The sequence below is a fragment of the Simochromis diagramma genome, unplaced genomic scaffold, assembly GCF_900408965.1.
Source record: "Simochromis diagramma unplaced genomic scaffold, fSimDia1.1 OVJJ01000343.1, whole genome shotgun sequence".
In the NCBI taxonomy this organism is placed as follows: Eukaryota; Metazoa; Chordata; class Actinopteri; order Cichliformes; family Cichlidae; genus Simochromis; species Simochromis diagramma.
This window is the reverse complement of record NW_024386831.1, coordinates 15061068-15088930: the sequence shown is the minus strand read 5'-3', so window position 1 is coordinate 15088930 and position 27863 is coordinate 15061068. Positions and strand designations below refer to the sequence as shown.

At 39.3% G+C, this 27863-nt stretch overlaps 2 protein-coding genes across 3 annotated transcripts; both read left to right on the top strand.

Annotated features, from left to right (window-relative positions):
* Positions 1-57: 57 nt before the first annotated feature.
* col28a2a (collagen, type XXVIII, alpha 2a) lies at positions 58-19151 on the top strand. 2 transcript variants are annotated; one of them, XM_040028153.1, is made up of 37 exons: positions 58-2277; positions 2454-2591; positions 2845-3419; positions 4017-4037; positions 4188-4247; positions 5201-5254; positions 5949-5993; positions 6077-6103; positions 6185-6229; positions 6359-6403; positions 6886-6975; positions 7314-7367; positions 8219-8287; positions 8373-8441; positions 8583-8651; positions 10017-10085; positions 10870-10938; positions 11068-11136; positions 11461-11529; positions 11641-11712; positions 11799-11867; positions 11950-12021; positions 12212-12280; positions 12396-12464; positions 12544-12612; positions 12728-12796; positions 12931-12999; positions 13163-13231; positions 13434-13502; positions 13591-13671; positions 13780-13815; positions 13901-13937; positions 16564-17121; positions 17207-17496; positions 17592-17832; positions 18419-18595; positions 18690-19151. In XM_040028153.1, the coding sequence occupies exons 2-37, from the start codon at positions 2462-2464 to the stop codon at positions 18695-18697; spliced, it is 3753 nt and encodes a 1250-aa protein (XP_039884087.1). In that variant the 5' UTR covers positions 58-2277; positions 2454-2461; the 3' UTR covers positions 18698-19151. The 2 variants fall into 2 exon arrangements, with proteins under 2 accessions (XP_039884087.1, XP_039884088.1); XM_040028154.1 differs by lacking the exon at positions 6886-6975.
* A 1666-nt stretch (positions 19152-20817) lies between these two features.
* Positions 20818-27458, top strand: bbs5 (Bardet-Biedl syndrome 5). The gene is made up of 12 exons (XM_040028152.1): positions 20818-21026; positions 21228-21310; positions 21556-21621; positions 24123-24172; positions 24482-24609; positions 24696-24831; positions 25227-25322; positions 26242-26304; positions 26418-26552; positions 26715-26798; positions 27034-27057; positions 27158-27458. The coding sequence occupies exons 1-12, from the start codon at positions 20965-20967 to the stop codon at positions 27257-27259; spliced, it is 1029 nt and encodes a 342-aa protein (XP_039884086.1). The 5' UTR covers positions 20818-20964; the 3' UTR covers positions 27260-27458.
* The last annotated feature ends 405 nt before the right edge of the window (positions 27459-27863 follow it).

Genomic DNA, 27863 nt, shown 5'->3' with positions numbered 1-27863 from the left:
TCCATTAAATTTAACTTGTGTAATAAAATTACATGTTAATAAATTAGATAAATTCAGCATTTTGTGAAAATTCATGATTCACTGAGATGAGTGCAAAGGAACACCTCAAATCTTATCTGTTGGGGGATTGTTGTTGCTCACTTGGTTAAATGGATAACCCGAATGCTGAAAAGCTGCAGCGGCTTGGGATCATGGTGATTTCCTGGATGTCATTCTTTCTCACCCTGCCTTTAATGGCTTTAATGTCTGTCTTTGCCTATTAAATGAAGGCGAAGATGGCCCCTACAACTCTTCAGGTCAGATTGTGCTTGCATACATAGGTTGGGATAGTGTATTTTGCAAGAGATACTGTAGTAGTAATGCATATAACTAATTTTACAGCTTATAAAAACACACTGTGTGATGCAGAGATGCTTTATAAAGCCAACAGCCGAGACTGAACATATGACAGTGCTGCGAAATGTGGAACTTGTTTCTGCCAATGAAAATAAGTTGGAATTTTTATGCCATCTATAAGTTCAAAAGTTTGGAATTATTTGAAATTAAATTTTAAATGTATTAGCCCTGCGACAGACTGGCGACCTCTCCAGGGTGTACCCTATCTCTCGCCACAAGACAGCTGGGATAGGCTCCAGCCCCCCTGCGACACTGAAAAAGAATAAGCGGCAGAGAATGGATGGATGGATGGAATTTAGATTTACTCAAGAAAATTCAGACCTCTGGGAAAATCTGGACTCGTGGATGGCAAAAAAAAATTTGGTTCTGGTAAAAAAAAAAAAGTTTTGTTTCGGACCTTTCCATTTGGACTTTGGATGCTCTTCCTTTGCACATCTGGTCAACAAGTTTAGGTTAACTGATGATTTTACATTGGTGGTACATGTGAATATGAAAGTGAATAGTTGTCTTTCTCAGTGAGCCCTATAACAGACAGGCAAACATATCCAGGGTGCACCCTTCCTTTCTCGCCAGGCCATTTGGTGACATTCATTGGATAAGCAGTTGCAGATCAGAAATATCGACCGAATTCTTTGTAATCCATTTTGACCACACCTGAACTTTACAGTCATACACCCTACATACGAAGTATACTGATAGGCTGTCATTTGTCATAATCCAAAGATGCAGTGTGTGTGTTTTTTTCCAAACCATCATTCAGTGTTGCATTCCTTTGTGTCAGAAAGTCTCCTCTAATTACTCCTAGCCTGCAGGTCTGTAATACAGAGCCTCTTCACTTTAAGCACAGCAGGCAGAATGCTCTGTGAATCCTCAAGAACCGTCCTCATCTCTAAACCACACCAGGAGCACAATGAAAGGTCACCTCTGCTTCTGCAATATCATAAGGTCATATTTCATGGTCTGGAAGTTGAAATACCACCTGCAGTTTCCTTTTATTTATTTTCTGAAAATTGAAGTGCCTGTCACTCACTTGGAGGTTTTAAGCTTTATTTGAAGCTTCTGAATCTATCTATCTATCTTTCTTTGTGGAGAATACTTGGATCAAAATTCTATTTGATTGCCACCTTTTTGCACCTCTTCACTGGTTTTCATTGCTTGGCATTTAAGCGAACATAAATCTTGGACCTTTTAACCCATTTTTCCACAGGCAGCACTGTTATGGTCATTCCAAAGCCCCGGTGAGACCGAAGGTGACGAGGAATTTGCCTTTAGAGCCTTTAAATTTTGAACCTTCCACACCCTTATGGAATTTAATTACAAAAACATCACTAAAACCATTCCAATTTTACGAGCTCACAGCAAATACAAAGAATTAAGCATCTAACATAACGCTATTTAACTATAGTGAGTTTAATGACATTAATGATTATAGAACAATCTAAATGCAGCTAATTCAACTCTGTAACTATAATGATTTCAATCCATTACTTAACATGATGAATATAATTCTGTGTTATTCTGTAGTTCAATTTGTAGTCATTAAAATACCAAGTTCACCAAACATGCACTACATTGCTTCACTCTTTCAAACACATCTCAGCCATCTCTTTGCCTCAGGCAAGCGCAGGAGTGTTGGCCTTGCTCCATTGGATCTGGTCTGTCGGTGCCTCCTTATAAAGGAGGAGTGAATGTCTGAGGGTCTCTTAGTCTCTTCTCCCAGCAGAACTGACACTACTGCTGCTTCACAATCAATGAAGTGCAACCCACGGTGCTAGTTGTCCTCTGCTGGTCCTCTGCCCACCCTGCTGCCTTTTTTAATTCTGCATTTTTCACGACCCCGAAAACAGGACTGACTGCAGCAATTGCACAGGAAGCTGGCTTGTAAGTCAATGTGAAGAAAGTCTCTTAATACTTTTAAAGATCTACTACCTTTCTAAATGTTACATTTAAGAGTTTGATTTCTCCAAAAAACAACCTGCTACACTCTGATTTGATGTGAAGACCTCTTTTGTACAGTGTAATTTTGACTTTAATTTGTCGTTGCTGTATTCTCTAAGGGGCAAGGATGTTTCTTACACCACTGCTGCTGGCCACAGCACTTTCCAGCATATGGGCCCAAGACTTTTACCAAGCGAGGAAAACCATCAAGATTTCTGGAGCCAAACCTCTTGCTGCAAATATCTACAATGATCAAGGTAAGAAATAAATGAATAAAGAAGACAGTTTTTAAAGTGATACATTAATATTTCTTCATTCTCAAAACTTAAGCAGTATATTTCAACAAAATAAGAAGCACAAATCCATAACCCCAACTGATTTTGCAAAAAATTTTTACATCTTCTCAATATAAATTTTTGGATTTGTTACAAAAATTGCAGCATTTTCTCTTCAAGTTGATTGAGATGCAGTCAATCAGTTAATCAGATAACTTGTTCTGTGTGGTCACAGCCATCCTTGATGAAGACTGTAGCCTGGAACTTGCCTTCCTGTTGGACAGCTCTGAGAGTGCAAAAGACAATCATGAGGATGAAAAGCAGCTTGCCATGAACATGGTGGACAGACTCCGAGGTGTCCGGCTGCAGACTGGACGCAGCTTGAGTTTGAGAGTTGCTCTGCTGCAGTACAGCAGCCACGTTATCACAGAGCAGACCTTCAGAGATTGGAGAGGAGCAGAGAATTTCAAGACCCAAATAGCCCCAATAATCTACATTGGGCATGGCACCTACACCACGTACGCCATCACCAACATGACCAAGATTTACCTGGAAGAATCCAGCCCCCACAGCATCAAAGTAGCAGTGCTGCTTACAGATGGTGTTTCCCACCCAAGGAACCCTGACATTTTCTCTGCTGTTGCTGAAGCCAAAAACCAGGGCATCAAGTTCTTCACTTTGGGCATCACCCGAGCAGCCAATGAGCCGGCCAATGTTGCTAATCTCCGCCTCCTTGCCAGCTCCCCTGCTTCTGTCTTTCTCCGTAATTTACAGGATAATAACATAGTCGAAAAAATCTCCACTGAAATTGTGAGTATTTAGTATTAAAGCTCATCTCTCAGTAAACAAAACAAAAAAGAAAAGTGATGTATTTGCTTTGAATGGGAGTTGGTACATTGATATGCAAGCTTCATGTAATCTTATAGAGATGAAGTGATGACAGTGCTGTGGAAAAAACAAATGAAAGATGTTCATGTCCACAAAGGAAAAGCCCCCAGGATTTTCTTTTCCGTCTGGTAATCTCTAATTGTATTACTGTTGATATTAAACTGCCTTAACAATTAAAATTAATAATTGGGTTAAGGCGGTTAGATTTCCTGTGGAATAATACATGATGTGCATATATTCATTTCCATTGCATCTGACCACTTTATTTATTACACACACTCATTCACTCAGTGTAACTAATCATTTTAAAGGACTTTAAAAGTTAATAGATAATGCAAAGTTAAGATTTGTATACCAAAATCTCATTATTTCCTAAATTTTTATCAAAACCAATGCATGTAGACACGTAAGTTATGCTGAATCAAGACAACACATCTTGGCAATAACAGAAGAAACCTAATAAGTGTCTGAAGTATGTTTGTACAACTGACAACAAGTCCATTTCTATTTTCTTTGCAGATTGGCTTAGCTGATGAAGATGTAAGTACAAGTTGCAAATATTAACTCACACGAACTGTAGATATTTGATATTCAATAAAATGTCATTAAGTAGCTAAATTATTTAATTTAATTGACTGTTAAAAAATGGCTTTTATCACAGTTTAATAATCGTATCTCTGCTCTTTGAAGTGCCCAGTGGCTCAGAGATGTGCTTGTGACAAAGGAGAGAGAGGACCCAGTGGGCCTGCAGTAAGTATGAAAATACACCATAAGCAATGAGTTTTCTTTGAAGTGTCGCACTCATCTGTGAGAAGGATTTCAGAAACATTTTATACGAACCTGATATTTTAGTTATGATTGCTGTGTCGTTTTTGTTCAGACGGGATAATTGCTTGCTTTTTAAATGCAGCTTAGAGGCATTTGCACAAACAAAGAGGATGGGTGGTTCAATCCCACCATCTTAAAGAAGATTAATGAAAAAGGACCAGAGACTTTCATCTTCTATTTGAAGAGAAATATATTTACTTACCCTCATCTAGTTATTATACTAATGTGACATCGGATGTGACCCATGGAAGACAGAAGCATCACATTTAGAGCTTCCTGTAAAACTGATTCTTTGGCCATAGTAAATCTCACTAATCTTGCCATGGTCAATGGGACGAGGATAGAAGAATACTTGCACAAGATGATCTGAGCTGTTCTACACACATACTCACATATTTTACTCATAACAACTTTAGTTTAAGCCCTTCTCCTGCTCAGATAATGTGGTCAAGTTATCGGCAGACAGTCATATTACTGACTGACAACTACTGTGAGACCAGGTGCTTTCACCACAGAGAGATTCTTCACATTCTTACACTCAGACTAAGAGGTTCTCATAATTGCTCTTATTGGTAAAATTACCACAAACTAGGGATTTCTGGTGAATAGTAACTGACACACACTATCCAGGTGCAGCTCAAAACAATGACCTATGGCCATGTGGACAAGATGTTTCATGTTTCATATTTTCAGCGATCATACAGATCTGTCAGAAAGGTCCCTGACCTTTTTCCACACGGTTACTCGGCAACAACTTGGTTGAGGTTAAAGGTCATAGTGTTATCTGCTGAAGTCATTTTGTGCACAGCAACAAGAATGCAAAATTTACAAAACAAATTATCAAATCTCTATCTTGATTTTGTTGCATTTTCCAGGGAAAGAAAGGTCGCCCTGGTGATGATGGAGCCCCGGGGCCTAAAGGGCAAAAGGTGTGTGCCCTTTGATGGATATGTGGACTGCTCTGAATGTTAAGCTCTTAGCTTGCAGAAATTTTCATGAGATACTTAATACTTCCGTCTTTTGCAAAAAGACGTTAGGCTTCCCTGAACTTACAAAACTCGTGCTTTTAATTCACTTCTTCGCTTGTGTCCAGTGGAGTACCACAAGGTTCAATATTAGGTCCGATTTTATTTTCCTCATATTCATATTACCTTGTATTTAAAAATATGTGTATCACTATTGTGCTGTTGCTCTTCCTTACCTCTAATATACTGGTGACAGCAGGTAAGAAATTAGGTTCATAAGGGTAACTTTAGTGCCTATGATGATAAACATGCATTTTGTATAATAGCAGACATTTTTTCCATGACTATAAATGCTTGCAGAGCTTTCAACCCATGTTTACGTCTTGTAATTAAGAGCTACTTTGTAATTAAAATGTTTAAGAACTACATTTACATCTTTCCAACATTGCTTTACATGCTAGTATTGATTTACATTGTAACTATGAAATGTCTGTGTTGTCTTTCTTAATCTTAACTTTTATTTACTGGCTTCCATTAAGTATAGTGACTATGAGGTCTTTCTAAATTATTTCAGAATTATTATCTGAATTGCTTTAACACACTAATAATGTACAAGTATCCATTTTTGTTTCTAAACCTGTTTCTAATCCCACCTAAGGGTGAAGCAGGATTAAGTGGAGTACCCGGGCGAGAGGGTCCAGAGGTAAATGACACTATTTGTGATCAACATCTTCATTGTTTGTGAAACTTGTTCACACATGGCGTCTCAATCATTTTTATTTGCAGGGAAAACCAGGTTACAGAGGAGATAAGGTATGAAATTTAGATTAGTAACAGTGGTGGGATGTTTTGGAGCGAATTGAAGCCTGAACTGTTTTTGTAATTTCTGCGCAGGGTGAGAGGGGTGAATGTGGCACTCCAGGAATCAAAGGAGACAGGGTATGACATTGCTCTTGGTATTAAACATTCTAACATTAACTAACATTTTCAATTTAATGGATTTTACTAATTGTGTATATGGTAATTGGGTTTATGGTCTGTTTCCTATGGTTGTTTAATGTGTTTCAGGGTCCTGAGGGGTCAATAGGAGAAAGAGGACCCCGAGGCCTGCAGGTTAGTATGAACTCATGTATCTTAACATAAATTTAATAAGCAACTTAATAAGCAGACAAAACAGAGCAGCAAAGTGTTATACCTCAGAATCAGTGGGTACTGTCTTCATCACTGTTTTTCATCAGTTTTTAGTTGCAACTCTTATTTTCTCCTGTCTTTGTCATCTTGTTCAGTAGTAGCCTTCATGCCTTAGTGTCACCTGTTTGTTTTCTTCCCCTAATTTTATCATGAAGCATCATTTTTTTGTGTTGTTTTGTTTGTACTTGCTGCTTTTGTTTCCCTGTGATCATCTGGCATCACAGGTTTGTGGTGTGGTTGATTTTTCACACCTGAGCTTTGTTTCACTTGTGTCTTGTTTTGTAAATGATGCTTTGTGTGTTTTAAAAAGGATAGACCATTAGGAATTATTGAAGATGATTTATTGAAATATAGCATTTAGTTGAGCTATTTGGCAATTAGTTAATGATAACCCATCGTAACAGAATGCCTGCAGTGATAGGAATAAAGACAGGATCTCCTGGAGTCTAGACACTGGTGCCGGCGAAGATGAAGATGGAGATTTGGATAGAGCTGTGAGTGACCAGGTTCAGCAGAGATAGGGACAGGGAAGCAGGCAGATGAGTGATTACAGATTTTCCTTATTAAACTTACACATAAGCTTCATTTGAAATCCTGTCAGTTTCTTTTTTCTGGTGCTTAACCATTTCATGTCCTGCATTCTTTTGGATTATTACCTTTGAATTTGTTTTGTTATGCACTTTAGCAATTAGCATTTAGTAACGCTGTTTTTTGCTCCATTTACTAAACAGTTCAAATGTTTGTGTCAACATTTGAACTGATTTGAACTGCACACCCACAATATTGTGATATTTCAAGTGATGATCAGTCACCGTATGCTGTTCTTATCCAGGGTTTACCAGGACCGCATGGAGACAGGGGACCTGAGGGCCCCCAGGGAAAGCAGGTCTGCCACTTTCTGACAACTTTTACTTATCCTACCATGCACATCTGCTGTGACCTTTGCATTTCCTTTTATGTTGAGTATAAACAAGAGGTTAGAGTTTTTCTACCTCGGTAATAACTCTATAACACAGAAGCCGGTTGTCTTCTAATAGACCCCTGCGTGAAGACTTGGCAATGAGCCAATGTCTTCCCCATCATTACTTCCATTCAGGAGCTCAGGGAAAAAAAACATAATGAAAAAGTCTCACTCTAGGCTCTCCCAATGGCCTATATCCTGTGTCTAAATACAGATTTGGGGTGCCCACACCATCTTCAGCTTTTCCAACAAGGCTTGCACTTAATAACACACATGGAAAGTCTGTGTATGCTCAGTGTCTCACCATGTGAGGACCTGTATGCATTTGGAAAGATTACAAGGAGTCTTGGTGGTCCCTATGCAATTTGTGCAAACACACAAGCAAGTCGAGTAGCTGTAAGACAAGTCTTTGTATTAATTCCTTGTATCAGTTCAGGTTAAAACTGTAGACAGAGACTTTATTAAACAGTCTAAGTGATTACATGATTTTGAGCTTATTCTTCTTATCTTTAGATAACAGCTACCATTACCCCAACTTTGAGATTCACCTTTGATGTAGTAATGACCTTTGGGCCTTCTTAACCTTATACACAGGAAAAAATAAAACATTTCAGTCCTTTTTCCATCTTTTTCATACAATGAAACCAAGCTACTAAAGGTTTAAATTAAGTGGTAACAAACGATGAGAGATATAAACATTGTCGTTCAGTACGTCTATATGCTAATGCTTCCAAGTCCAACATACAGTTGTTTAAATAATATGTTTGTGAATACAGGGTGAACGGGGCCCATCCGGCCCTCCAGGAATTCAAGGGGAGACTGGTATTGGGCTTCCTGGACCAAAAGCAAGTCATGTTATGAACTTTCCTCTGAATATTGATTGTCGTGATTGTGTTTGGGTGACTAATTTGCACTAATATTTCTCTTCAGGGTGACATGGGATTCCAGGGCAGACCAGGTCCTCCTGGTCCTCCAGGAGTGGGTGAACCCGGCCTTCCTGTAAGTTCAGAAGCATCAGAGTCTGTGCTACAGTTTTATAGCTGTGAAGTCAGTGTTGGTGTTAGTGGGAGATCTGCTCTCTGAAGAAAGTCTGTATTTTGACTTACAGCTAGCTATATTGTACGCTGATTATCTTTACAGGGGATGCAAGGACCACAAGGTGTTCAAGGGGAAAAAGGACCCCAAGGTGAAGGGTTTCCTGGGCCAAAGGTATTTCTTTAAATCTATCATTAGAGAATAAAAAATTTGGGGTTGTGTTTAAAAGGCAGGCAAGTGAAAGACAAATGATATTTTTGAAAAAATATTAAACATTATTAGTGTATCCTCCACCAAGGCAAATGTCCTACATTGCATTTAAGATAAGATATAATTTATTAATCGCAGATTTTGGAGGAAAAACAAACCTGAACCAAAGCCCATTTTAATAGGTTCTTTCTTCAGCCATGCTCCACTTCTCCCCAATTTTTGATAAATGTGACACTGGTAGTTTTGCATAATCTTGCAAATAGAGGAGGAAAACACTATTTTGAAACCATAAGAAATGTGGCAAAAATATTGATCTGAACTAATCTGAGAGTGCTTCACCTCTATATCACGGCACTGAAAACACACCTCTGATCTTACACTACTAGACAAAATGAGTGCTGCAGATAATCTGCCTTCATTATAATGATCTTTAAACTAACTACTTTCATCATTACCAACTTCAAAATCTATTACAGTAAATATTCCATGAATCATTTGCTGTATCTGAAGGTTACAAAGACATAAATTGTGATTAAATAAGCTCCTCAGCAAGCATTACTAAAAGAAACAAAGAGTGTATGATTCAGTCTCAGGTAACTAGTTGATACACATCTGTCAAAATCAGCCTCTGTTCCAGCTCACTGACTCACAATACAGGCGTTCACTCAAGTGTGTATACACACTCTGTTGTTAAGCCTAAAAACTATGTTTTCCCCATGCTGCCACATGCTGCATTTTAAAACACACAACAGACGTCTCATTCAAATAGAGATAGCTGGGATTCAACCAAGGGCTTAGCAAGACATGTTAATACTAATGACAGCAGGTCTTACTGTGTAGCAGCAAAGAAAACAACCTAACCACAGCGAAGTAAAAACAGTATGATAACCGAGTAAGAGTAAAAACCTAAAATAATGTTAGCAACACTCTCTTTATAAAGTTGTTGAAGTTTCTGTGTAAAGAATTCTAAAAGCAGTTTTATTTGTTGAGGGAATTAACACTGAAATGTCCTCAAGCAGTTATATGTTTTTAATCACTTTCAGACTTTCTGGTGATTATACTTTTTACTATACCATCCTATTGAGAAAAAACCTCCTCTCCATTCAGATTTTTTAAATGAACAAACACTAGTTTAGATAAAAGTATTGTACACTCAAAAATTGTCAGAAAGACAAACAAACAAAAACATGTCATTCCTGGGTCATGGGATCATTGTGAATCACTCAGCAACAGGAGCAAACATGCCCTCCTGCCATGCTTTACTGAAACAGTGGGATTTGGCTGTGACCCAATCTTGACTAATGGAATTAACCTGATTTTGGTCTACAGGGGGATCGAGGGCTGCCAGGGCCCAGGGGACCGCGGGGACAGCAGGGTGTAGGCATCAAAGGAGAAAAGGTGGGTTGTAAATGAAGTTAATTAAGAAAATTCAGTGCAACAACAAAGACTGTTCACAACAAAGACTCTAATGAAATCCACGAGGGGAAACTCTAGAAGTCCTTTAGGCTACAATTATAAAAATGTTGTGACTGAGTGAGGCAAAATACAGGAGTGCATTAGATTAAACATCTGGTTACTGTGGGAATGTTAACGGTAGTGCATACAGCAGGGCTGCACTATATACTATACAGTTAGGTAGCTATACACAATCTTTCATTGGCTGCTTGTGAGTTAAACATTTATTAACCTGAAAAAAGGTTGATAAACACAACAAATGTGAAAATACAGTATATGAAGATAAAATGAGTCTGGGAACTTACTGTACATAACCATATTCTGTATGTGTGTACAGGATATGATGAAGTGTAATCTATAAAATAAAAATGAGTTTTTGTTTGCATTGCTGTTGATCTTTACGGTCTTTCTCACGATATGAGTTTCCTATACACTATAATACTAATTCTAGCATTTTCAGGAACAAACTAAAACCCACCAGGAGGCTGAGACTGGGCCTGCATACTTTTGTGCAACAATAGTGATTCCCTGAAATCAAAATCAACTTTAAATCTTTATTAATGAAAGGGAAACCAAAAGGACACAAATTTAATGCAAAGTGCACAAAAAAATCTCAGGGATCACAAAAGAGGAAAGGGATCCATTCACCCTCTCTTCTACAGCTAACACTGGGTGAACACGTGAATGTTAACAGTAAGTATTTATGATTATGATGGTTTATTCCCAGGGAGAACTGGGCCAACCAGGATTGCCGGGGCCAACTGGACCAATAGCAGTGGGCATACAGGGAGAAAAGGTCAGGACGACATCTATATCTAAATGCTATTTGATTGCCTTTATTTGTTCTGACACATATGCTGAGAAATTGGAATGCAGTAGCACCACACATTAAAATAACCCTCGAATCATTATTATTATTGTACAGGGAAATGAAGGACCAAGAGGCCCCCCAGGAGTCAGAGGTCTTCCAGGAGAAGGTCTACCTGGGCCCAAGGTTTGTTAAAAAACCCTTAAGATGCATATTCAGATTATCCAGGTTTACTTGTTTACTTTAGTCACGCAGACAAGATAAGAACTTGATTCCTAGTCAGTCTAGAACTAACTTTACCCTGTCCTGTTATATCAGGACAAAATAATTTAGCTGCTTGCCATAGTTATCAAACAGAGACAGCAGACAATTAAAACTACTACAAATGAATAAAATAAAACGTAAAATATTTCAAATTTAGAATTATTATTAAATCTGAAATATTAAGTTTTCAGATTTAAGTTTAATTAAACGTGTTAGGATATGACTAGAATATGACTTCTCTCAAAGGGCGACCAAGGTTTACCAGGAGAGCATGGAGCTCCAGGAGAGACAGGTGTTGGTGAACCTGGGCCAAAGGTAAGATAAGACATTTCCTGAACAAAGTGTGTCAGGCTAATCCTGGTCTAGCAGCATAAAACAGTACTGAATACAGCAAAAGCTGGATGTGAAAACATTCTGCTGTTACAGGGAGAACCTGGAGCGGCAGGAGTGAGTGGCCTGCCTGGTCTGCCAGGAGAAGATGGAGCTCCAGGGCAGAAGGTAAAGCAGTATCTGACTGATCATTTTAACAATGGTTATGAAAAAAAGTCTTATTATTTATTGAATAAACCCATTCGTTCTTTTAGGGTGAGCCTGGTTTGCCTGGTTTAAGAGGTTCTGAGGGGCCACAAGGAGTTGGCACTCAAGGCGAGAAGGTATGTTTATAATTCAGTAGTCTTGTGTATCCCACAGTTTTCTTAATGCTACTCACAAAATATATTTGGTATTCACTCCCAGGGTGACCAGGGTGTTAGGGGCATCCGTGGGTTACATGGACCTCCTGGGGTCTCAGGACCATCTGGACCAAAAGTAAGAATTTCACAGAACATGACAATATCTTACTGTGGTACAAAACGTCCGTGATAGTGTATACACATTAACCCAAACTTTGAACGAAGCCAAAAAAATGAGTCTTCTACCAGTTGTTGGCAGCACACTTGTTGTTAAAATAAAGACAAGTGTGAATAGGATCTTAAGTTCCTCAACAACTTCCTTCCAGGGCGAACGCGGGATACCAGGCCAGCAGGGCATGCCAGGGCAGTCGGGACGGTCCATAGCAGGTGCAAAGGTAAATAAATTTTCTCTTTACACTGATCTTGGTAAGCATCCACCAGTGTAGTCTGATGCAACATAATGCATCAAAAAACTGTTGCTGTAGTCAGACTTAACTGTCTCGTGTTCAGGGTGATATTGGTCCCGCTGGCCCACCTGGTCCTATTGGAGAAACAGGCCATGGACTACCTGGTCCAAAGGTAAATGCAGTCCTAATTTATTAGACACACTGATTAAAACACAAAGGTTTGGGCCTCATTGTTGAATTTGTTGTACCAGGGTGATCGCGGCTATCCAGGTTTACCAGGTCCTGCTGGCCCAAAAGGCCAAGGCATCCCTGGCTCTATGGTTAGTATCAACTGCCAAGACATGACAAATTTCTAAATGTTTTTCCTGCAACTCTGTAATTAGTTAATGTTGTGCAAGGTTGCTAAAACTGGAATAATCTCTGTACTTTATCCAGGGTGCTCCAGGCCAGCCAGGACTACCAGGTGAGCCCGGCCCAGAAGGAGTGGGATTTCCTGGACCTAAGGTTTGTACCTACATGCTACGTGATTCTGGGATAATCTAGTTAGTCTGTTATTATAGTTTTTGCATCGCTGTTTTTTGGGAGGTGGGTTTGATATGTATAAGGATGCCTGTTTTATACTATCATGTCTTTTTCAGGGAGACATTGGGTTTAGAGGATTGCCAGGTTTGCCTGGTCCGCCAGGAGAAGGCTTACAGGGACCACTAGTAAGAGCGATTACAGTTTGATCTAATTGTTTTTAATTTTACATGCTAATTCTAATGTTGACAAATTATAATATTGAAAGTTGTATTTTGAACATATTTAATGTATGTGCTGCTTTGTGTAGAATATGGATTCACTAATATACTTGAAATTCTGTATGTTAAGGGCAATGTTGGAAGGCCAGGTCCTCCAGGCCCAACTGGACCTCAAGGAGAAGGTATTCAAGGTCCAAAGGTAAGTTTTTTATATGTTTTGTATATTCATTCATTCATTTTTGTATATGAAAGAGTGAAGCGGCATTTTATTGGTGCTGACATGTTTCACAAGTGAACTGCCTGGCAAACCGGCCGCAGGATAAACACAAAAATAATTTATGACCTTTCTTGAGTTTGGATCTCTTCTGTATGATTCAGTGAATAACACAGTCTAATTTCAGGGTGAGCCAGGATCGCAAGGCATGACTGGGCCTAGAGGGCCTCGGGGAGATGGGCCTCCTGGAGAAAAAGTGATGAATTTACATGCTTCTTTCAAATATTTTATTGATGTCGGATTACTTGGTCTCTGTCTGATAATTTATTCTTCTGTTATGATAGGGTGATCGTGGACTACAGGGTGAGAGGGGGATAAAGGGTACAAAAGGAGACATGGGAGATCCTGGAGTCCCTGGTAAAATGGTAAAATAGACCAAAATAACAACGAGTAAATAAATTACTCATATATGTGTTTTTAACAGCACAAAAGTGAAACGTGAATGTTGTTTTTCATCCTTTTTCAAATTACAGGGAAGGCCTGGAGAAAAGGGAGAACCAAGCCTCACAGTAAGTTCAGTAATTCAACATTTTTTGGGGCCATTCAAAAAAGTAAAAAGATTTTCCACTGACATATGTTTTCCATATTTTTCAGAGAGAAGAAATTATTAAGCTGATCAAAGAAATCTGTGGTAAGATTGAGCCTTGTCTATTTTAATAATGATTAATAAACAATTGTGTAGAAACAGACAATGTGGCAAAGTAAAATCTGCAATTAAATCTTTTAAATCTGTGTGCAGAGGAGCTTTGAATTCATTACTGTCATGCTGGTATTTTATTAGTTTGCCAAAGCAGCAGCCAAAAAATATATGATTATGCCATCTGTTTGTCTGTATTTTTGAATGTCTGCATTCTAAACCACAGTCTTTAAATGCCTTTACAATGCAACACGGAGCACTGACATTGGCACTGATGGAGGATGTGCTCAGTATGTGCCCCTCTAGTTTAAACTTAGTCAAACATCTACAGGGAGTGCAGAATTATTAGGCAAGTTGTATTTTTGAGGAATAATTTTATTATTGAACAACAACCATGTTCTCAATGAACCCACAAAACTCATTAATATCAAAGCTGAATGTTTTTGGAAGTAGTTTTTAGTTTGTTTTTAGTTTTAGCTATTTTAGGGGGATATCTGTGTGTGCAGGTGACTATTACTGTGCATAATTATTAGGCAACTTAACAAAAAACAAATATATACCCATTTCAATTATTTATTTTTACCAGTGAAACCAATATAACATCTCCACATTCACAAATATACATTTCTGACATTCAAAAACAAAACAACAACAAATCAGCGACCAATATAGCCACCTTTCTTTGCAAGGACACTCAAAAGCCTGCCATCCATGGATTCTGTCAGTGTTTTGATCTGTCCACCATCAACATTGCGTGCAGCAGCAACCACAGCCTCCCAGACACTGTTCAGAGAGGTGTACTGTTTTCCCTCCTTGTAAATCTCACATTTGATGATGGACCACAGGTTCTCAATGGGGTTCAGATCAGGTGAACAAGGTGGCCATGTCATTAGTTTTTCTTCTTTTATACCCTTTCTTGCCAGCCACGCTGTGGAGTACTTGGACGCGTGTGATGGAGCATTGTCCTGCATGAAAATCATGTTTTTCTTGAAGGATGCAGACTTCTTCCTGTACCACTGCTTGAAGGTGTCTTCCAGAAACTGGCAGTAGGACTGGGAGTTGAGCTTGACTCCATCCTCAACCCGAAAAGGCCCCACAAGCTCATCTTTGATGATACCAGCCCAAACCAGTACTCCACCTCCACCTTGCTGGCGTCTGAGTCGGACTGGAGCTCTCTGCCCTTTACCAATCCAGCCACGGGCCCATCCATCTGGCCCATCAAGACTCACTCTCATTTCATCAGTCCATAAAACCTTAGAAAAACCAGTCTTGAGATATTTCTTGGCCCAGTCTTGACGTTTCAGCTTGTGTGTCTTGTTCAGTGGTGGTCGTCTTTCAGCCTTTCTTACCTTGGCCATGTCTCTGAGTATTGCACACCTTGTGCTTTTGGGCACTCCAGTGATGTTGCAGCTCTGAAATATGGCCAAACTGGTGGCAAGTGGCATCTTGGCAGCTGCACGCTTGACTTTTCTCAGTTCATGGGCAGTTATTTTGCGCCTTGGTTTTTCCACATGCTTCTTGCGACCCTGTTGACTATTTTGAATGAAACGCTTGATTATTCGATGATCACGCTTCAGAAGCTTTGCAATTTTGAGATTGCTGCATCCCTCTGCAAGATATCTCACTATTTTTGACTTTTCTGAGCCTGTCAAGTCCTTCTTTTGACCCATTTTGCCAAAGGAAAGAACGTTGCCTAATAATTATGCACACCTGATATAGGGTGTTGATGTCATTAGACCACACCCCTTCTCATTACAGAGATGCACATCACCTAATATGCTTAATTGGTAGTAGGCTTTCGAGCCTATACAGCTTGGAGTAAGACAACATGCATGAAGAGGATGATGTGGACAAAATACTCATTTGCCTAATAATTCTGCACTCCCTGTATGGATGTTTTGAACAAGAAATTAAAATGTTTTGATGACAGGTTAAAGTACTGAGGTGTTAATTAATACTATTCTGTTTAGTAAGCAAAGTGCATGTAAAGACTGCAGTGCTTAACAAATGCATTAGATCATCTGTATACAATATACATGCACTAGTGAGATAAAACAGAAAATGCTAGAATTGCACTCGCAAAACCTGGAGTGAAGACTTCTTAAACAGGGTTTTAGTAAATTAAAAACTATAATTAGCCATGGTATCTTCAGAATAAATTGGAATAAAAATATTCCACTGACACTGCAAATCCACAAGAACTTGTATTAGCTGAGGCAAGAACTAGCTAGTGGCCTAGTCGACACCTACTTGTCATAAAGTTGCCTGACCCTAGCTTGTTTATCATTTTAATAGCTAAAAGAGGAAAATTAGCTTTAAAGACCAAAATCTGTTTGTACCAGACTGTCAACATGCATATTTTTGTTGTAAAGTTGGTTATTTTGAAATTTGAGTCTGTAGGGACTGACTCAGTTATGGAGCCAGCCTCAAGTGGCCACTGGATGAACTGCAGGTGCCATCATAGCAACCAGCTGCAGAAGCAACACTCCTAGGTTTAAGAGGGTTTATTGTTATTGCAGATTGTGCCAGTATGAGTAGCCGCTGATGGTCTGCCTTTGCCCATAAACTGCACATGTGCAATAAAGCAGTCATGTACTAACTGCACTTTATACCTTTTCAGGATGTGGCATCAAGTGCAAGGAAAGACCAATGGAACTTGTCTTCGTCATTGACAGCTCAGAGAGTGTTGGGCCTGAGAACTTTGAGATCATCAAAGATTTCGTCACGAGGTTAGTGGATCGGACCACAGTTGGCCGCAACGCCACCAGAATTGGCCTGGTCCTCTACAGTCTGGATGTTCATTTAGAATTCAACTTGGCTCGCTACATCAGCAAGCAGGACATCAAGCAGATGATCAGAAAAATGCTTTACATGGGAGAGGGCACTTACACTGGCACTGCAATTAGAAAGGCGACTCAGGAGGCTTTCTTCAGCGCCCGCCCCGGTGTCAGAAAAGTAGCCATCGTCATCACTGATGGTCAAACTGACAAACGAGAGCCTGTCAAGCTTGATGTAGCTGTGCGGGAGGCTCACGCTGCAAACATTGAGATGTACGCCCTGGGAATTGTCAATTCCTCTGATCCAACCCAGGCTGAGTTCTTACAGGAACTCAATCTTATAGCCTCAGACCCAGACAGTGAACACGTGTACCTCATTGATGACTTCAACACGCTAACAGGTGAAAGTCAAAGCCAAATACTTTAAATATCATGAGGAGTTTTAAAATGCCTAATAATCCCACTTTTTCTTTCATTTTTCCACAGCACTGGAGTCTAAACTTGTCAGCCAGTTCTGTGAAGATGAAAATGGTGCCTTTATTTACAATCACATTACCAATGGACACCGGAATGGTAACAATGGGCTTAGTGTTAGTGGAAATAATGGAGCAACTACTAATACCTATAATAGCTATGGCAACAATGGTTACATTTTTGGAAACAATGGATATGGGAACAGTTATGAAGAAGAAATCCAAAACCATAGACACACCAACAGCCGTGGCCGTGGAGACACTTTCACACTGCCCATCAGTGCCGATCCTCTTCCTGTTCAGGTCTCGTCTTCACTGTTTTAATTACATAATACTTTGTTATTTACAGTAAATGTATTTATTGCAATATTGAAACACTGTGCTGCTGTTTCACATAGGTAACAGAGGATGATGATGGTGAAGATTTAGATTTAAGGGCTCACGTGCGGGGTGACAAGCATCTGTCTAGAGTCAACAAAACAACATTTATAACACCTGGTAGAGAAAGTTCTGTGGCCAAAACAACTGTTGTATCATCTTCATCATCAGTATCTGGAATATCTTCATCAACACTGACTTCAAGTTCCTCCTCAAACTCAAATCAGTTACAGCCTGTGGTGATTCCAGTTCAGCCTGGAGGTGAGTACCACACTCCTGTACTGGATATGTCACAGAAAGAAAAACATAAAAACTAAATGAAAATTACCTGCTGAGGCAAATCAATACACTGTGTTAATAAAAAAAGGTTGTAAGCAGTGTGGGGTTGTAGTACAGGGGACTCTGTGCAGTATTGCAGTCTAACTTGTAAAAGTTTAGTAGCAATAACTTAAAGCAGCTGTTTTCTGTATAACTTTATTAGTCTCTCACATCATTTTGGAATTTTGGCCCAACTGTTACAGTTTTGCTTCAGTATGTTAAATTTGCAGAAATTCATTTGTACACATCTCTTTTAAGGTCCTGTCACCGCATTTCAGTTGAGGGTCAAGGTCTTCATTTCCATTGGGCCATTAAAAGACATTGGTTCTTTTCTTTTTAGCCTTTTTTTGGTAGCTTTGCTGATGAGCTTGCTATCAATGTCTTGTTGCAAGAACTAATTTTGACTATACACTTAAAGAAACCTTGAATCTATCAGCGTTAGCTCTGTCGGGAAAGGGCTAAGTCTATTCTTCTAACACATAAATGTTTTTTAGTAAACATGTGTCTCACATACCATTCCCTCGTCTAGATCCCCGCTGTGACCTCAGCTTGGACCAAGGCACCTGCCGAGACTATATCATACGCTGGTATTATGACAAGCAGGCCAATGCTTGTGCACAGTTCTGGTACGGAGGCTGTGGTGGAAATGGCAACCGTTACGAAACAGAAGATGAATGCAAGAAGACTTGCGTTCTGCTCAGAAGAGGTAAAATCTGTAGATTTTAAACAGTAAATGTGCATTTTTGTTTATTGGTGTTTCTTCTGTGAGTATCATTTTGTCACTTCATTGTCCATTTCAGGTGGATAAAAGGAGGAAACACCATCACTAGGAGTCCAGCTCTACAACCTTCAGCTTTCCTCATTTTAATGAGATGCCTTGTGACTCTTGTGTCACAGTTGGCCTTAGACACAAAAATATTTTTAATAAATAGAAAGACAGCTGACATGTTCCTGGTTTAACAGAAACAAAATCAGATTGACTTTTATTTTATTAAAAAGCCGTTCTTACCTCGGCGATATTGTATTGTCCTTCCTAGGCTTAAACTTCTATGGATTATTCTTATACCTCACCCAGACATGCAGTTTATATATGCTGAATATATTTAGAGTAAAAAAGCATTAGTGAAATGTTTTATATGATGCTGATATATGTGTTTTGAGTACTTTTGTGTTTTCCTGTTTGTTTTTCCTGATTCTATTGCAATGTGTCCACATGGGTAAAACTGGCAGCTGTAATAAAGTAACAAAGGTGTTTTACTACATGTGTCCTGCTTCCAGAGGTCTGCTGCAGATCAGATCTTCTTCTTGATGCATTCTCAATCATCCAGGAAAGTAAATCTACAAAAGTTGATTCTGTTCATCTGGACGTAGCGTTTTGTGGGAGAAAGGTTTCGTCACTCATCCAAGTGGCTTCTTCAGTCTCAGCTGACTGCAGGTTTCCCCAATCTTATAAACAGTACATTTGCATAATGACTGAAACCAGCCCACTGAAGTAACAATGGGCTGGGAGGTCAGTTCTTTAATCTTAATTATGCAAATCCTCATGACATTCTCATGAATTTTCTAAACACCAGGTCTCTGTGGCTTTTAAACCCCAAAACACGCTGCGCCAAAAATTGGTCCACCCCAAGAATCGGGTCCCCCAACACAAACAGAGTAACATAGTGTACGCTGTTAAGTGCCAGGAGGATTGCCAGGATTTATACATCGGGGAAACCAAACAACCTCTGGCGAAGCGGATGGCACAACATAGAAGAACTACCTCGTCAGGCCAGGATTCTGCAGTCTATTTACACCTACAGGCCAGTGGACACTCTTTCAAGGATGAGGATGTACACATCCTGGACAGGGAGGAACACTGGTTTGAGCGCGGAGTCAAGGAGGCCATTTACGTGAAAAGGGAAAGACCATCTCTGATACTCTGTACATCTTTCACCATCTTACAATGCTGTGATTGCAGCCATTCCCCAACTCTCTGTGAATGGTACTCATGGCCATTGATCAGTTGTCTTTGATCAGTGGGTTTTGGTCGGTGGTTGTTGATCAATGGTCATGAGAATTGGCATAATTAAGATTAAGGAACTGACCTCCCAGCCCATTGTTCCTTCAGTGGGCTGGTTTCAGTCATTATGCAAATGTACTGTTTATAAGATCGGGGAAACCTGCAGTCAGCTGAGACTGAAGAAGTCACTTGGATGAGTGACGAAACGTTTCTCCCACAAAAAACTACGTCCAGATGAACAGAATTAACTTTTGGAGATCAGATCTTCTTGTAAAGATTGAGGTTTTCTGCAGTTTATTCATTTAAGTTATGTTGATTTGAGCAGTCTGTATATCTCAGGTGATTTTTAAAAACATTTTAATAATAAAATCAAAAAGGATGATTGTCTGCTTTGCATCTATTAACTTAAGCACTACAACTGTTTCCACTAATTCCATTTATGTTGATGTGTCTGCAGTAAAATAGGATAATGTCAGTTAGTGGAAACTGGTATAACTACCAATTGTATTTTGCCATCATTAAAGTTTGTGGATTCTGTACTGCCGTTTTATAAAATCCTAATCAGTAAAATTGAAAATCCAGAGCATATGATACCATAAACACACACGCAAATAGTATAGGTTTTCAAAAGTTTTCACAAAAATATTATCTCAATTTAAAATGTAAGCAACTCAACATTATAATTTCAATATAAAGCTGTTTTCCCCTGGTGTTGGTTGTTGTTTGTTTTGTTTGTTTTGTTTTAATTAGCACCGTCCTCCTTATCATACCTGCTTATAATAAAGCCCTGATTAGTAATCCAGCTAGGCTTAAATTTGAAGCATTTGGCACTATGGTTGAAATAAAACAAATATGGAGAAGAATTGGGGCCATTTTTGTCTGAAAATGGTTAGGGATCAAGTATTCGCCTTAAGCACGGATACACATTTTTGACCTTTCGGCTTGCCGTCTGTTGCCGTGGTGATTATGACGCTTGGATGGCTTTTTGAGATTAGCCTCTTTAGCTGGAATATCGACTGCAGAAGTACATCAAGCTTTACCACAAAGAGCTGTGGGGGTGATAACCTGCAGTCATGGCGTCTGTTTTAGATGCTCTGTGGGAAGACCGAGATGTTAGGTTTGACATCACTGCACAGTAAGTTAATTTGTCACCGCCCGTAGAGGCTAACTGGTTAATGGAGCTTAGCTAAGCTAATTGCCTAGCGTCATTATTTACACCGACACTGTGATGCGAGGTTTTCCTGATAAATATATTAAGTTTAAAGTGTTTTCGTTTTTGCGGTGGCTTTATATCGCACGCACTGAGTGCCAATATTGTAATCCATGCTGTTCATAGGCAGATGAAAACACGTCCTGGAGAGGTGCTCATAGACTGCCTGGACTCAATTGAAGATACGAAAGGAAACAACGGAGACCGAGGTGCTTTTGCTACCTTAGAGACTGAAAATATCCAGACCAGATTTGTTATAGTTTAATTTTTTTCTTTCTTTTCATTTTGAGTTTTTGACCTCGATTCCATTTCAGTGAGTTGTCCAGCGAGGGTTTACTCGTTACATTTGAGTTTTTTGCTTAACATTTTTAGTTTTCAGTCTAACGATGATAACCTTGATGCTGAGAGCTACTAACAAAAATAATAACGGATCATGGTGTTCACTTTTTTCCAGGGCGGCTCTTGGTGACAAATTTGAGAATCATTTGGCACTCGTTGGCTCTGCCAAGAGTCAATTTGTGTAAGTACACCTGAATGCCTCCATTATTTGACTTTGTGTTGTATGCATTTTTTTTTAATCTATTTGAATTGTTTAGTTAAAAGTTTAGTAAGGATGAAGGGAGGGTCGCTATGAAGAGGATATAGAGTAGAAACACAGTTGGTCCAGATGACATACAGTGGGATGCAAAAGTTTGGGCAACCTTGTTAATAGTCATTATTTTCCTGCATAAATCGTTGGTTGTTACAATAAAAAATGTCAGTTAAATATATCATATAGGAGACACACACAGTGATATTTAAGAAGTGAAATTAAGTTTATTGGATTTACAGGAAGTGTGCAATAATTATTTAAACAAAATCAGGCAGGGGCATAAATTTGGGCACTGTTGGTAAATGGCCTGTATTTGTATAGCGCTTTTCTAGTCCCTAAGGACCCCAAAGGGCTCTACACAATCAGTCATCCACACACACTGGTGATGGCAAGCTACATTGTAGCCACAGCCACCCTGGGGCGCACTGACAGAGGCGAGGCTGCCGGACACTGGCACCACCGGGCCCTCTGACCACCACCAGTAGGCAACGGGTGAAGTGTCTTGCCCAAGGACACAACGACCAAGACTGTCCAAGCCGGGGCTCAAACCGGCAACATTCCGATTACAAGGCGAACTCCCAACTCTTGAGCCACGATCGCCCCGCCCTGTTGTCATTTTATTTATTCCAAAACCTTTATAACTAATTATTGGAACTCAAATCGGCTTGGTAAGCTCAGTGACCCCTGACCTACATACACAGGTGAATCCAATAATGAGAAAGAGTATTTAAGGGGGTCAATTGTAAGTTTCCCTCCTCTTTTAATTTTCTCTGAATAGTAGCAACACGGGGGTCTCAAAACAACTCTCAAATGACCTGAAGACAAAGATTTTTCACCATCATGGTTTAGGGGAAGGATACAGAAAGCTGTCTCAGAGATTTAAGCTGTCTGTTTCCACAGTTAGGAACATATTGAGAAAATGGAAGACCACAGGCTCAGTTCAAGTTAAGGCTCGAAGTGGCAGACCAAGAAAAATCTCGGATAGACAGAAGCGACGAATGGTGAGAACAGTCAGAGTCAACCCACAGACCAGCACCAAAGACCTACAACATCATCTTGCAGCAGATGGAGTCACTGTGCATCGTTCAACCATTCGGCGCATTTTACACAAGGAGATGCTGTATGCGAGAGTGATGCAGAGGAAGCCTTTTCTCCGCCCACAGCACAAACAGAGCTGCTTGAGGTATGCTAAAGCACATTTGGACAAGCCAGCTTCATTCTGGAATAAGGTGCTGTGGACTGATGAAACTAAAATTGAGTTATTTGGGCATAACAAGGGGCTGGGAATCTTGTTAAAGTTGGATTCCACTCAGTATCAGCAGATTCTGGAGACCAATGTCCAGGAATCAGTGACAAAGCTGAAGCTGCGCTGGGGCTGGATCTTTCAGCAAGACAACGACCCGAAACACTGCTCAAAATCCTACGGGAACCTTAGAGGCTGTAATTTCTGCAAAAGGCGGATCTACTAAATATTGATTTCATTTCTTTTTTTGTGGCGCCCAAATTTATGCACCTGCCTGATTTTGTTTAAACGATTATTGGACACTTTCTGTACATCCAATAAACTTAGTTTCACTTCTCAAATATCACTGTGTGTGTCTCCTATATGATATATTTAACTGACAATTTTTATCGTAACAACCAACGATTTATACAGGAAAATAATGACTATTAACAAGGTTGCCCAAACTTTTGCATCTCACTGTACCTGTGGAGGAATGGAGATGACAGAGGGGAGTGAACTTTTTCACCAGATTTAAAACAATCATGGCGGATGGAGAAGAAGTGTACTGATAGAGATTTTTAAGAAAAAGGGTGAGGTGCAGAGCTGTTAGAACTACAGAAAGATAACGTTTAGGATCCATACTATGAAGCTATGGGAAAGAGCTGTTGAAGCCAGGTTAAGAAGAGGTAACAATCAGTGACCTGCAGTATGGCTTCATGCTCAGAAAGAACAATAGTGATGTGATGTTAGCTTTGAGAGTGTTGACGGAGAAGGTCAATATAAGTTGTTCTTTGTTGTTTTGGATCAAGAGAAAATTTACGGTAGGTTGGCCAGAGAAGAACTGTGCTACTGCTTATAGGAAGTCAGGATTGACAAAGAAGTATGTGAAGATGGTTCAGGACATGTACGAGGACTGTGAGACAGTGGTCAGTTGTACGGTACGAGTCAGAGATTGTATATGTGTGGGAATGAAAAAGGTGACAGGTTTAACAGTGAAGCAGCAGTAGTGAAGGTGGATAAGTTTAACTACCTGGGGTCAACCATCCATAGTGATGTACGTTCCACAGAAGAGGAGAAGAAGAGAGTGCAGAAGAGTGAAAGGGAAGGTTTGCAAGATGTCAGTGAGACCTGATATGATTTATGGTTTAGAGACACAGGCAGTGACAAACAGACAGGGGGCTGAAGTTTTTCTTTTTTGTTTCAGCTGTAGGTTACAACACCATCATTAACATCACAACAAGGACAGCCAACTCAGTAAGTAAACTCTCGTTTTACCTGTGCATTTTGTTTCTGTTTTTAAACTATTTGTTCAGAATGTTTTTACACTTCCTCACATCAAAAATATTTAATTTCATTAACATTTCTTAACTGATGCACCTTAAGTGTGCCAACAGGTTTTTTTTTATCCATTATTCACATAAAGTGGACAAATGTCAAACCTGTAGGACAAATTACAGCAGCATTGTTTTTTTTGTTGTTGTTGTTTTTTGGGGGGTTTTGACGTGCTAAGAATTAAAGTGTATAAAAGTGTTGGTAATTTAGGAAGTAATTACTCTCTTCCAGAAATTAAGAGGTCAAACTGAAGCTCTCTACATCTTGACCAAGTCCAACAACACGAGATTTGAGTTTATTTTTACAAATGTGGTCCCAGGAAGTCCGAGGCTTTTCACCTCTGTCATCGCTGTCCACAGGTAAAACAGCACTGAGGGAGTTTTTAAATTATCTATCAAACATACATCTTTCTCATTGTTTTAAAATGTGACTTGTGTTGTTACAGAGCCTATGAGACTTCCAAAATGTACCGGGACCTGAAACTGCGAGCTGCACTGATTCAAAATAAGCAGCTTAGACTCCTGCCCCGCGAGCAAGTGTATGATAAAATTAATGGAGTCTGGAATTTATCCAGCGATCAGGTACTAGTGTGACTTTTAAAATATTTGTTTAGTGTTTCTCAGATAATATGCATGCACAGACTAAAATTGAACAAGTTACCACATTGTTTTAAAGAAGTATTTACAGGCGATTGAGATGTTTTTGTGAAGAGCTGTTTGATTGATTTTATTTAATTCCAATACATATCCCAAACCAATAAATATCACAGACAAACACATGTAAGCATATTAAGACACGCATGATAGTGTGCGTGCAGTAAGTACCAGAAACGCAAAGATCAACTTATTTCCATTGTTTGTTTGTTTTAAGCGGTTCACATTTAAATGATGACAGTTAAAAAAATGTGAAAACATATTATAGAAAATAATCTCTAAATATGTGAAAGTGAGTTTCCTTTGATGACGCTGTGTTTTAGGGTAACCTTGGAACCTTTTTCATTACCAATGTTCGGATTGTGTGGCACGCAAACATGAATGAGAGCTTCAACGTCAGCATTCCTTACCTCCAGATTGTAAGTACAGTCAAGGTCCTTCTAGAAGCAATTGTTACCACTTGGCAAACATCTTGGCAAAAACTACAGTGTAGGCAATTGTTTCTGCAGTTAATTTAAAGTATCTTTCTAAATAAAGAACTGTTTGATTATCATGTCAGTGATCACTGAGATATAATAAATACAGAATCGCAACTGAAATCTGATTAAATCTGCTTTAAAAGTTTGACGCTCTGATTGTTAGATTTCTGTTACACACATTACACAACATTATAGTTTAATTCCTAGTTCAACCCAGTTTGCCTACATCTTATCAGAGCATGTCATGTGAATGGACACAGTCAGCCAGGAACAAATAATAAGTACACTTATCTGTATCTTTAACTTCGTTAGGCGTGGATATGATTGCCACCACATGGTTAAAATTGTCCTGAACACGATTGGCTCACATATTTCCCAAACAGAAGAACTATATGATTTTTATTCAGGGAAATGTTTCTCTCTCATAAAATGTTTCTAGTAAAGCTCAATAGAAACAATCAGTCATTATCTGTAAATGCATTTTATGTGTTTACGATTATAAAACACACTCAGTAGCCACTTTGTTAGGTACATCTCATCAAGTGTAGTCCATAAGAGCACATTTGGGTTGTGGTGGAACTGGAGATTCTCATCACGGACATGCCGCTGACAAATTTGCTGCAACTGTGTGATGATGTTGCGTCAATATAAACCAAAATCTGTGAGCAATGTTTCCAGCATCTTATTGAATCTATGCTACAAAGAATTAAAGCAGTTTCCACCGGTACTTGCAAGATATACCTAATAAAGTGGTCTGCCACATAAATCAGAAGTCTTATTATTTGTTTCTCTTATGAAGTAATGTGTCCTGTTCAATGCAGATCAGGATGGTGTATAACATATTTTATTTCCTCTCAAGTGGTCTATCAGAATAAGAGACTCAAAGTTTGGCTTGGCGCTGGTGATAGAGAGCTCACGCCAGGTAACTTCTATGCAATGTCATTTACAGTCTTCTGATATAATTCTATTATTGGGACTTTCTTCTTTAGTTTTTGGTCTTCTAATATACCAAAATATCCACTTTGTGATTTTTAGAGTGGTGGGTACGTGCTTGGGTTTAAGATTGACCCAGTGGAAAAACTCCAAGATGCACTCAAAGAAATCAACTCCTTGCATAAAGTGTACTCTGCTAACCCCATCTTTGGAGTGGATTATGAAATGGAAGAAAAGGTAGGCATACATACACAATATAAGAATCACAAACTCAAAAATAGCCTGCAAGTCTATTTTTGAGTTCACAGCTGTTAAGGAGATATTTTAATGTAGCTGGCTTTTCCGGCTCTTCAGCTGATCGTGTTGTCATAGCACTGTTTGTCCTAACAACGATTTCAGCCGCAGCCTTTGGAAGAGCTCACAGTGGAACAGCCTCCCGATGACGTGGAAATCGAGCCCGATGAGCAGACAGATGCATTTACTGTGAGTGTGCCTGCTGGCAACCCTTACACTCATCACTCGTCTGGGAATCAAAGGTTTAGCTTTCACACTCTCAGAATAGCTATTAGCTAATATCCTCCAGCATAATGAACAAACATGAATTTATGTTGCCTGGCGCTCGTGTCTGGGAGTCATCAACTATTTACTACAAGCAGAATGCTTTATTTTAATTTACATTAGCTTTTTTAACTACATGTGTTCATGTGTTTGGTTGCAGGCCTACTTTGCAGATGGCAATAAGGTAAAATCTCAATATATATAATAATACAATCATGACAGCTTGCTATAAAACTTAAAAAGTGCTATAAACCTGATTTCTGTTTTGTTTTGTTTTCCCAAAGCAACAAGACCGTGAGCCAGTTTTCTCTGAGGAGCTCGGCCTCGCCATTGAAAAGCTAAAGGACGGCTTCACTCTTCAAGGGCTGTGGGAAGTAATGAGCTGAGATAACATCAAACACATGTACATATTTTATGTAGTTGTTCTGCTTGTATAGACAATATTGCTTATAGCTCTGGTTAAAAGATGTACAGTTTTGCTGAGTGCAGTTTCCTAAAAAAGAAAAGTAAATTGTGACGTTTACTATATAAAACATTTTCTTGTAGTGAACTTGAATGTAATATAAATAAAGATATTCAAACAGATGGTGGAAAGTAAATTTTTTGATGTCTTTATATCTTTTGTAGCTACTGTGTGTGTAAGGGACACAATGGTCTGAGAACAGGCCTTGAGCTCCTGTGGCTGCAGCTGTTCGCTGACCCCCGGCTGCTTGTTTGGTAACTCCTGTGGAAATGCCTCACACACCGACACGGGCTTGCACACTGTAGCGTAGAAGTCATTACTATCACTGAATTCTGACTCACTCCACATGTAGACGTCCCTGCTCACAGCTGTGGTATAGATGCCAGCTGTTTGTGTAAACCTGCAGATCACTGGATTGCACTGTGGTGCCACTTTGTTTAAAAAGTGTTTTGTGTGGATTTTTTTTTTTTTTTTTTAAATTTAGTCAAAAGTGAATAAAATAAGGAGATGATGTGTTTTTCTGTTTG